Raw genomic sequence first — 12,199 nt, 5'->3', positions numbered from 1 at the left:
TTTGATCTCTGGGAGTGATCAAGTAGCCTCGAGTACTGTTGAAGAGGGGTCTTTGCCCCCGGTGTACCGTGATCTGCACTCTATATTTGATGAGAAGGAGGCCACCAGGCTTCCTCCGCATAGAATCTACGACTGCCGGATAGATTTACAGGCAGGAGCTCGTATACCATGCAGTCGAGTATATAACCTTACTGAAAAAGAGAACATCTATCTCCGAGAATACCTAGATAAAATGCTACATATGGGGTTTATTCGTCCCTCACGCTCTCCGGCTTCTTCCTCTCTTTTCTTTATACCAAAGAGAGAGGGAGGTCTGAGATGTTGCATAGATTACAGCGCGCTTAACACGGTTACCATAAACAACAGGTACCCGTTGCCTCTGATTTCTGACCTTCTCGACCATGTAATGGGTGCAACAGTGTTCACTAAGCTGGATTTACGCGGAGCATATCATCTCGTCCGTGTTAGAGAGGGGGATGAATGGAAGACGGCATTTTGCACTAAATACGGTCTCTACGAATATTTAGTGATGCCGTTTGGGCTGTGTAATGCCCCTTCGGCATTCCAGTTCTTCATCAATGAAACCCTCAAGGACATGATTAATAAGTATGTGATTGTTTATATCGACGACCTGCTTATTTTTTCCCGTTCCATGGCAGAACATGAGAAACATGTTAGAAATGTACTTGAGAGGTTAAGAACTAACAAACTCTATTGTAAACTGGAGAAATGCATCTTTCATGTACAAGAAGTGCCCTTCTTAGGTTTCATCATTTCCCCCCAAGGTCTTAGGATGGATCCGATAAAAGTGGAAGCGACACACACCGTTGGGCAGCTCCCCAGACGGTAAAAGTGACACAGAGTTTAATTGGCTTTGCCAACTTTTATCGTAGGTTTATTTGTAATTTCTCCCAGTTGGTTTCCCCCATTACTGCTCTCTTGAAAAAAGGCGTAAAATTCCTGTGGACCCCAGAAGCGGAAGACGCATTTCAAAGACTGAAGAAAGCTTTTACTCAAGCCCCAGTGCTAAGACATCCGAACCCTGCTCACGAATTTGTAGTGAAAGCAGACGCCTCCAATGTAGCTGTAGGAGGTGTTCTCTCACAGTACGACCCCCAGACTGGAATATTGCATCCAGTGGCATACTTTTCACGAAAGCTTACTCCCGCTGAAGTAAACTAGGCTATAGGGGACAAAGAATTATTGGCCATAAGAAAGGCGTTTGAAGAATGGAGGCAATACTTACTAGGAGCCAATCACACATTCACAGTATTGACTGATCATCGAAATTTACAATATTTAAAATCTGCAAGAGCCCTTTCCTTGAGACAGTTACGCTGGTCACAGTTTTTTAATGAATTGGACTTCCTTATTCGTTATCAGGCAGGAAAAAAGAATGGGAAGGCGGACGCTTTATCCCGACTAGGCTACGAAAACGAAGAAACCCATCTAGAACCACCCCTTATCATAGCCCACAAGAAGATAGTAGGGGGAATCTGTTCTGAAGAAGATTTTCTTGATCGAGTCCGGCGAGAACAAATTGCCGCTGATATGAAGGACATAATTGGTTCAAATCCGGTCACAAACGAAGCTGGTTGTTCTTACATAGAAGGCGGCCTGGTGCTTCCCACTGTCGAGCTACAGGAACAAGCATTACAATGGACCCATTCACATCCCCTTGCAGGACATCCAGGGTATGTGAAGACGCTAGAGTCCTTACGTAGACGGTTCTGGTGGCCTGATATGAGAAAAGACACCAAACACTATATTCAGCGATGCAGCATTTGCCCCCAAGGCAAGTCGTCCACTCAAAGACCAATGGGGCTTTTACTTCCTTTGCCCACACCTCCTCGCCCATGGCATACCATTTCACTTGATTTTATAGTAGACCTACCACTTACAGTAAAGGGACACACTACGTTATTAGTGGTTGTGGACATGTTCTCAAAATTGGCACACTTCATTCCTTTAACCAAACTCCCCACATCACGAACATTGGCTCAGATCTTCTTACAACAGATAGTTCGAGTGCATGGACTCCCGTCAGTCGTCATTTCGGACAGAGGAGCTCAATTCGTTTCTAAGTTTTGGAACGGATTGTGTACCTTACTAGAGATAGAGGCCCGTTTGTCATCCAGCCACCACCCTCAGACGGACGGACAAACAGAAAGAGTAAATCAATGCTTCGAGCAGTATATCAGGTATCAGGTCATGCAGTCTACTAGAGAATGGGACGACTTAGTTTAGGTGGCAGAGATAGCCTATAACAACAGCTACCACACAGCTATCAAGACCACCCCTTACATGTGCACTTACGGGTATCATCCCAGAACCATCTGTCAACCTGTCTATTCTTCTTGTTCTACTCCCAAAGCCATAGACATGATACAAGACCTTCAAATAGTGCATCAGACAGCTAAAAGTAATCTTGAACAGGCAAAGGCTCGGTATAAGGAAGGAGCAGATGCTCATAGAAGACCCGGGCCGGAGTATAAACAGGGAGACAAGGTATGGTTATCTGCAAAGAATGTAGCTCTAAAGGGTTCCTGCAAGTTCAAGCCTAGGTTCATAGGTCCATACCAGATACTCAAGGTAGTCAACCCGGTGGCCATGAAATTAGCTCTTCCCCCATCTCTAAAAATCCATCCTGTCTTCCACATATCGTTGTTGAAGCCTGTTGAGCCAGGAACTCGGCTGCTGCCCTCTCCTGCACCTCTTCTTATAGACGAGGAACCAGAATACGAAGTAGAAAGAATCATAGACTCCAGAAGAGTCCGACAAAGACTGCAATACTTGATTCACTGGAAAGGTTATGGAATCGACGAACAGTCATGGGAACCAGCTAGTAATGTGCTTGCACCCAGACTGCTTCGCCTCTTCCACAGACGACATACCGATAAACCCAGACCCGTGGGAGGGTCGTTGGGAGGAGTGTACTGTCAGGACTGTCGCCGCGCCAACCCAAAGATGGCGCCTAGAGAACACGCATGCGCGGAGGAGTCAGGCAGGAATAAAAGCCTGGCTTCCCCCGGAAGAAGCGCTTTGCGTACTGAATCCTGAAGCCCCGTATTCCCGAAGCTCTTCCGTGTCTTGGTTCGATTTCGTGTCCCGTATTTCTCTCTGCCCGCTTTGCCTTTGACCGCCGTTGGCCCTCACCGCTGCCCTTGTCATCCCTGACTTCGTAGGGCTGCCCGGCGGCATTAGCAGAGAGGGAGGGATTCCGCTGTGGTGTTGTGGCGTGAGAGCTTACTTTCCGCCTGCCGATCGGATCTGTGGTTAGCTTGTATGCTGACCCAGCGTCCCGCCGGTGGGTCGGGCTGAAGACTCTGCGTTTAACTTCCCGAACGGTTTTCCACTGCCCCTGGCCCCTGCAATTCGAACGTCGCTTGCCTTTGTCTCCTGACTTCAATCCACTCAATCTTGGGATTCCCGAACTCTCTGCCTGAGCCCTTGGTTTCGCATCGTATTGCCTGCAGCCACCCTCTACGGAGTTTCCCATTCCCTCAATGCGACACAACTGTGAGTACACCGGACATCAGGCGACATCAAGAAAACACCTGAACTCCGGTAACATTTGAAGGTCGCTCTTTTCCTTTATTTTCTTTCCGTCTGTAACTGTGTTGCTTCAACTGCTGCTAGCCTTATGCATGGACTGTTGCATCCTGAAATCCAGACTTTACAAGTGCAGCGTTATACGCTAGTTAGGAGGGATTAATGGTGAGCCTGAATCTAATTAGCTACAACTACTATCTCTCTATGCTATGTATATATATTTAGTGTACTCTCCTTGTTCTTACAGCCTCCTGGGTGGCCCCTTTTTACATGTTCCCCATACCTGAACACGAAGAAGAGAGATATAAGGTACAGCACTGCCTTGGGAGGGTTAGATAGGATACGTCATCTCATTTGTTAGCTAACCCCTCCTTCTTTCTTTTAGCTACCTTACAGTGAAGAGATTGAAGGCAGAGACTGTGCAAGACGTTCATCCCTTTTGTTTCTTCCCTTGTTTTGTTTCCCTTCTTCCCCTAATCACCTCCATAGTATAGAGTCTGATATGCTTAGGTGGTGGTTGAGGGAAGTTGTGGACATTGTCATCAGTTCCGGGGCGCCTCTGCAGAAACACAGGTGAGACACTTCACCGTCATAGGAATCTGACAATAACTAGGCCAACAAACAAATGAACTGCTTCTACTACAGGTGCTCCCACAAGACCCAAACAGTGTTCAGAATAATATTAATGCCAAGCTATCCAAGCTGAATTATTTACCTTCCTAGCTCCCCCGCACCTGCACCTCTGAGCTCCTCAAGAAAGGCATCTGAAGGCAACAGAAGCTTGAAATTATCCAAGCAATCAACAGCAACTGCCATGATGACCTCTAAAACGGTCTTGATATCCTTGAAGCAAAGAGATCCACATTCAGTGATCTCCCGCCTGTCCTGAAACCTCAGAATTTCTTCCCTGCCCAACATCTACTTGCTTGAATCCTCAAAAATATCCTTGAATTCCAAACACGTATTTTATTCTGCCATGCCCGGAACCTGGCCTTATCTGATAGTTCACACAGTAATGTCAAGGTTCCTAGGATAAATCTTCCATCTTCTTTGATTTCGTTCATCATAAACAATTCAGATAATAAACTACTGACATATCATCCATTCTCAACAACGTAGACTTGTTCCTTCCTTCCACCAAACACTTTAGCGCAAAATACTTCTCCTTCTCCGTACAATTTCTACCTGTTGTACAAGGGACAGTATTTTCTTCCCATCCAGTTTGACTTGCATAGACTTGATCACCATCTCTATCTAATCTGTTTACAAATATTGCCTTGCCATTACAGGCCTGGACATTCTTAATCCACCATAAAACCTCTGTTCTTGCATCAATGTTAAATCTTAGTTAGTGATGATACCATCAATCCCTCCATAGGTAATCTCCTTACAGTCTCTGTAAGGCACACATGTAACAACTACTAGAAAACAGTTTGAATCATTGACGACAACAAGCCTTTTGTGAGCCAAATCCTTCACCAGAAACTATTTTCTGAATAAAGTCGTCCTTAACACCCTCCGGACTTTTCTTCTATTCCTTGAGGATAGGCACAACATGGCCTGTTCAGAATCTACTATGAAACCTAGAAACTCCACTTACATAAACATCTAAAATTGATTTCTCCATGCTTAGCATGTTACCCAGACTTTCCAACAACTGTCATATAACATTTTTGTTCCCAGTTCTGATCCTTAGCCGTCAATAAAACGCTGCCTATGTAAACTATTAACGGGACTCCACTTAATTCAGTAAAAACTCTGGGACAGACAATAAACCAAAAGAGAAAAAAAGAACATTGCCAACATCTTTTCTCCCCAAAATACCTGCAATACTCAATCCAACTGCTTAATTATAACAGAAGTATATTAAAGTTGGGCCGATCGGCCTGAACTGGCAGGAAAAATTGACTAATTTGATTTCAGCAATCCCCAGTGCACGATGATTAGCACCTTCACTATAGGCCCTTTAATCGGATATCAGTTCTGGGTTTTCAACTGGACTGCTTCGGACTCCATCACTTTTCCTCCCTTGATTTTGCCTTATTTTTGATGATTGGCACTACTATAATGTACTGATTAAGTGGTTTAACTTGGCTGGTCTCTACATGTATCATGTATACTATATTGTTGTGTCACACATTACCTCTATTGATTTCTTCTGCATGACAATACATCTGTTTCTAATCTGTTGATCTAGCTATTTTTCCTAGTCTTCATTCCTGTGACCTTTCCGTAAGACAAACAGTGTTTTACCAACATGGCAGCCACTTTTTCCCTAAGTCCTTCTTTGTCCTCCACCACTCTCCGATGGCATTGAAGGCCTTCCCCACTGAGCATTTACAGTGAGAGACACTAATCTATATATCCGGGCAAAGCTCTTTCTTCGCCGGAATTTACCCGACCGGTGTGTAGATCTGCTATCAACAGACCATTCTTTGGGAACCCCTTTTTATTTCCTGAGCGCGGTGACCACTCTATGTACCCGCTTGCACACCCTGCAACACAGTGTGCATGATTTCTGTGTGTATATATGCTGGCTTTATTTCTACCTTCCTGGAGAATACAGTAAGGACTTTTGGAACCCCAAATTACCTCCGATATCAAGGAATTGGTATTATTTCCCACCCATTATAATTTTTCATCTGGTAACTCTGAGAGGTATGGACTTTTTCATTTTATACGTTTTTTATTCACACTTCTTCCCTCAGGACACTTGAAGACCTTTTCCCTCCATTTTAGGTCGAGCCTAGCACAGCGCGTATGTGCTGCTCTATGGGAGGCTTCTTGTGAAATGGCCAAAGGCGAGTGCATGTCCCACCTCCTTTCCAATGTGTCACTCCCACGGCGTTTTGTTCTCGGGTGCGAGCAGCGGCGCGCAGGGTGGCAGCTGCATTCCTGGTGGGTCAGGTTACACGCAATGCGCCACGCTGTGCTTTCGCTTTTGGTTGTCGTTATTTGCACCCTGCCAGGCGTGCCTGACAGACTGTATAATTGTAATCTGATCTCACAGCGCTCTTCGGTCCCTGGTGCGCCTTCAAGGCACTTTTGGTGTCTGGGCCTAAATTGCTTCGGTGAAGGGATGCTTTCAGGAGCAGTTAGTTGATTTACAGTGTGACCGCCACATGTCCAGCTTTCTAGATTACATTATTTATCCAGAGAGGGATTCGGCCAGGTCTGTCTCTACGGAAAACTTGTGGAGGAACATGCCAGGAACTGGGCGCGTTTTTATTGTATTTAACGGCACAGCTGTGTGTCTTTTGAAGAGAGGAAATGTAGGTCGTTATAATTACTGATGTTGATCCTTTTTTATTCTTACTGTGTGCTTGTTTTAATTTGCTTTAGGAGCAGTGTTTGTGTTTTGTTAACTTTGGGCGGCATTTTCAGACAAGAAACGTGAATGGCTGCTTTATTTGCCAACAAGCTTGTTTACTGAAAGTCAGTATCTGTGATTCTTTATGAATGCTTTTTATAGGGTTGCGCTGGAAATGCTGAGAGTAGGCGTGGTGGTTCGTTCACAGCTCCGCTGCCTGCCCAGAGCACTGGTAACCCCCGACTGTGCTGAACAGAGAGAGGCGAGCTAGGCCGTGTTAAATTGCAGCTGCTCTTCCCGGCCACCAGCCCTCGCTCCAAAGTAAGTGTGCATAGCCCTGGAGTGAAGCATACAAATCATTCAGTTGCCTGACGGGGTGTAATGCTGCTTAAATAAAGTTTCAAATGTGATTGGTGCTGTGCTCTCACACACAACACACCCGCCGCCAAGGTCCACTCGCTGCTCTTTTCGTGCACTGTAGCACAGCCCGCTAGCCCCTGCCCGCAGCCAGCATGGTGTCTCCGCCTGGCAGGCCAACCTAGTACTGCCACTACCACATTCAATCCTGAGTTTCCATGATGGGGTCTGGCACGCCCCTTCAGTGCTCTAGGATCTTGCACACCTAAGGCTGGTACTTCACTGAGCCCCGAGCACAGCCTCATGAAACAACAGTGATGTTGGTTTGCACATCCCTTGGTGTGTATGGTAAAGCCGGCCATCTTTGAACACCAGTATATCTATGCTTTAGCGAGGAGCTAATGTAACGTAATGGATAATGTACTGCATGGCTAAACACATACAGGGTCTCTAAGACGAGACCTATTGGCTATGCCAATGCTTGTTTATAATTGTCTTTACCAGCCATACTTCAGTGGGACAGGCATCACAGTTACAATAGATATCTGTTCATTCGACCTACCAGGATTCAGACAGAGCTTGTTCTCCCCACTTCTGCAATGTTTGTTTTTATTGAGCAGCCTACCAGCTAGATCTTGAATTTCGACCTCTTATTTTAGGGAAGGATGCCTTTCTTCTCCATAGAAGTTTTCAATTTTCACTCTCTGAGTATACACTCTATATTAAAGGCTTACACCTCACACCATAACTCTATCCTTTCGGAACTATGTTTATAATTCTTTCAGCCCTTGTTCTCCTCTTTATCTTATGAGTCCTGATGAGGGTCCCCCCATCTTCTTGAGGGACTGAAATGTTGTGGACTAAACTACGTCACTAGATATATTATATACAAATGGGCCATGTTGTTTTTGTTTTTAAGATACACAACTTTGGGGCGCTGTCGCGGCCGTTTCGGATCGGCCGGGGGACACGGCCGGGGTGCCCACTGTCGCCCCTCCTCTTTGCCCTTGCTATGGAACCCCTTGCCGCCCTGGTCCGCGTGGACCCTCTTCTTCGGGGCTGGGAGTGGCCGGATCTTGCGCCCGACACAATAGCCCTTTATGCGGACGACGTTTTGTTGTACCTTAGCGATCCGGCGCGATCTGGTCCCCGTGCACTCCATCTCCTGGGCCTTTTTGGCCGTGCGTCTGGCCTCTATTTAAACCCGCACAAATCGGTCCTAGTGCCTCTGCACCCCTCCCGGGAATGCTTTGACTGGCAGGACAGGATTCCCCTCCGCCGACTGTCTTTCAAATACCTGGGTATTTGGGTCTCCCTTCTCCCAGAGCTGAGTTGGGCCCTTAACGTGGCCCCCCTGGTCAAGAAGGCCAAGGCGGATCTGGCACGCTGGCACTCGCTCCTGCTCAACCCGCTGGGGAGGGTGGCACTCTACAAAATGATGATTCTCCCCCGGTTCCTTTATGTACTACAAAACACCCCTGTGTCCTTTCCGAGGCCTTGGTTCCGAGAGATGGACGGGTTGGCGACTCGATTTCTCTGGGGTGGTGGGAGACCGCGACTGGCCCTGTCGACGTGTCGCCTGCCCACCTTTGATGGAGGGCTCGGTATGACCAATCTCTACCTCTACTATTTGGCCACTCGCCTTCTCGTCATTCATGATTGGTTCGGAGGGGGATGGTCCGACCCGGCCTACAGGGTGGAACTAGCTGACTTGGGTTTCCCCTTCATTTTGGATCGCCTGTATGGTGCTCCCATCCCCGCTTCCTGCCCCGGGTGGGGACGGGGGGGGCGTGATCCCACACCGTGCGCTTGTACAGTGGTGGTTTGTCAGGCTCAACGTTTCTTACTGTGTTTTTACAAAACCTAATAAAACTTGTTTATCAAAAAGATACACAACTTTGATCACCAAATTTTTTCACGTGTGTATCACTTTGATGAGAACACCGAGCACTTTTCTCATTACATACCCACTGCGCTGTCACAAAGTATATGTTTTTTATAAAAGTTTTTTATACATGATTTATTCTAACTAATGATGAAATTAACCATTTGGTTCATTTGTATTGATTGTACTGTTTTCAACGGTGGGACCAGTGTTTCTAGTATAGAAACTAATGACACTTTCTTCTGTTTCTCCATTCCACCTCTTGGTTTTACTTCCTTACATAGTTTTACTACTTTGCTATGAAAAATGCAACTGAAGAAAATATACATATAAACAATGAACACCTAGTAAAATTTTAACCCCCTTTTGCAATCTCTAAGGAACATCAACAATTCAAGATGGCTACTTAATTTGGATGTATACTTAAAGTGACTGATAACAGGCTAGCACTGTTGGTTTTCATACAAGTGTAAGAGAAGACTATGCTTGCACCAACATCCACCACAGCAGGATGCATTGCTATCAAACACTCTTTTGATGAGATAGAGAAGCATACTATTCATTCCTGCCCCATGCCCAAAATGTCCAATATCGATTTTAAAGTTTATCCATGCAGAAAAATGACAAAAACTCATAATTCAAATCCTTACCTGACACTGTATCTCTTCAGAGCTAATTCTTAGCCCAGCAGTTGAGTTTTCCGTTTCGCCGTTCAGAGTACCAGGGTCCATTGCTAATAAATCCAGGGTCCTCATGGTGTGAATGTACAGATCTTTTTGCATTTGAAGAGCAGCTTCCAACACCAGAATAGAATCTTCAGCCTGTTCTTTTAACTAAGATAAAAGACAAACAGAAATAGTCAGTGTTTAAAAGAATGCTAAGACTTGAAGGAGAACACAGGCTGGTTGAAATAATTTATGAGCTCTCCTGGGAGCAGAGCCTTTTTGGAAACCCAGGAAATGGTTAAAATGGCTTTGAAAGAGTTCTGAAAAAAGTTACAAGTGATTCAAATCTTGGAAACAGAATGATATTTGATGACTTGCGTCCCAACCCCTTACAGGGGCTCAGAAAAGTAATTCAGGAGGTCTATGACGTCACACATAACAGTGTCAACAATCTACAGCACAGCTTTTATCCAAATGGTTTAAAACAGATTCTGGGCTAGTAAATATAAATCCCAGAAAAAAAATCATGTATGAGTTGAATCGACACTCAGAAATCACAAGTGGGAAGAGCTGGATCTTCCCTTTTAATGCATACAAATATTGTCTTTGAAGAAACCTAATTTCCACTGAAAAGCTAAATGAGAGGTTCTACTTCGTAGTTGACAGAAGGAGAGCAGACAACACTGAGAAAATATAAGCGATCTTCAAACTAATACCAGAGTGTAACTCTTCTAAAAAAAAAAAAAGACTGAATGAATCTGCATTGCATTACCACTTAGCATCGTAATTCCATGCCGGTTAATCTGCAGCATTAAGTAGGCTGGGAGAATCACAAAAGCAAACAGTAGCAGAAAATATAGTCAATAATAACCAATAGAAAATTGTGGTCCATCACTTTGGTAACACAAGGTTCAATGCAATGGAAACTAACATTGGCAGAGCCAATAGGTCTGGCGTTGGCTGTCAGTTTTTTGGCTTCGTCAATGCTTGTTTTATTTTGTCACGGCTGTGGTAAAACTTTTTGGGGGAGAAACTATCAGGGCCTTGCCAATATAAAAAACAAACATTGGATAAACGCAAGCACGCTTGGCCATAGTGGTTCCTGATACTGAAGGGCCTACTTTGTGTGAACGCGCTCTTCTTGAAAGATCGGAAAGCCATCACTCACAGTGATGGTAGCCGGTAGGTCAAGTGAGCTGACCCTGTGCCCCAGGCTGTATAGTGTAGAAGAAACATGAGAATGATGCAACAACAGTCCAGTAGAAGACGAAGGCTGGCTGAAAGCCCTTGTACGTATGTTACATATATAATTATAGTAAAATCAAAAGGTGTTGGCTAACGGCAGGCGTTATAAGGGTAGACTTAGCACATATCTACTTGCATAAACAATACATTCTAGGAAAATGATCCTTGTATTGCATGGAGGCAGACAACAAACCTTGCAATTCACTTTCTTAACAAAATAGGGTGAGAGAAAGGTAGCCCCAAACAAAAGGTGCACGAACAAATCCCCCGTAGATCCTACCTGTGTTTATAAGGGCCACAACCAAAGAAACGAAGACTTTAAAATACAGATCCTGAAGGAGGCCAGCAACTAACCAATGCAGCCAAAGTTGGAGGGAGGAGTTGCCAGTTTATTATGTTACAAGTATGACAAGAGCTGACTTTCAGGAAAGAAGTTATTTCTGGACATCAGCTAGAATAAATATTTTAAAAATTACAATAATCTAAAGAGGATGTGAACAAACAAATGAAGGCGGACGCAAGTCAATGAAGACATCACAACTTCTGAACCTTAAAAATCAACTAAAATTAACTAGTTCAGGATCTTCAAAAGGACACAAGTCAAAACTCATCATGACGTTTTTTACCACTGCAGTATTTTAGGCTGACAATGGGCAGGTGGGCACAAAACGAATGTAAGAGAATGAGGACCTTACTTAGAGTTTGGTGGAAGTTTGGTAGAGAGGGTACGCAGCATAACATGTTGTAGAGTACACTGCCTGCAAAATATACGGTCCATCTACTCTTCTTTGAGTGGCGTGAACCGCCACATTCCACTGAGTGAGCCTCTGCTGGTACAAACTGACACTGGGCGGTCAGTCAATGTACCCTAGACTGTCTGCCAAATGTCAGTTGGCGGACGGTCAAATGTACTTTTTTGACCTGTTTTAAGAGCACAAAAGAAAGCTGGTCAGGAAAGCAAACAAATTACCCTCACATGCAGAGAGAAAATTCCCAGCATGGCAGAGATATTTATTTTTCAATTTTCACAAACAAACTCCACCTTTGTTGAGCAACCGCATTACACATGCCAAATCTCTGAATATGGAGATCAGTCTTCCACAGAGGCAGCGGAGTCCACCATCCTGCTGTCCTGGTGGACTAACTGAGCTGCTGCCAAACTCTGTAAGGTTATAAATTCAGAAA

The 12,199-nt window shown here is 44.8% G+C and overlaps 1 protein-coding gene across 1 annotated transcript in view; it reads right to left on the bottom strand.

Moving 5' to 3' along the window:
- Positions 1-12,199, bottom strand: part of INTS8 (integrator complex subunit 8) — a 724,118-nt gene that overhangs the window by 637,547 nt on the left and 74,372 nt on the right. Inside the window, exon 7 of the mRNA XM_085605229.1 lies at positions 9,755-9,937. Within this exon, the coding sequence (XP_085461355.1) occupies positions 9,755-9,937 (183 nt within the window). The remainder of the gene's footprint in view (positions 1-9,754; positions 9,938-12,199) is intronic.

Source organism: Triturus cristatus, chromosome 5_1, assembly GCF_964204655.1.
Source record: "Triturus cristatus chromosome 5_1, aTriCri1.1, whole genome shotgun sequence".
Taxonomy (NCBI): domain Eukaryota; kingdom Metazoa; phylum Chordata; class Amphibia; order Caudata; family Salamandridae; genus Triturus; species Triturus cristatus.
The sequence above is the reverse complement of the archived record's forward strand: the minus strand, read 5'-3'. Positions and strand labels throughout refer to the sequence as shown.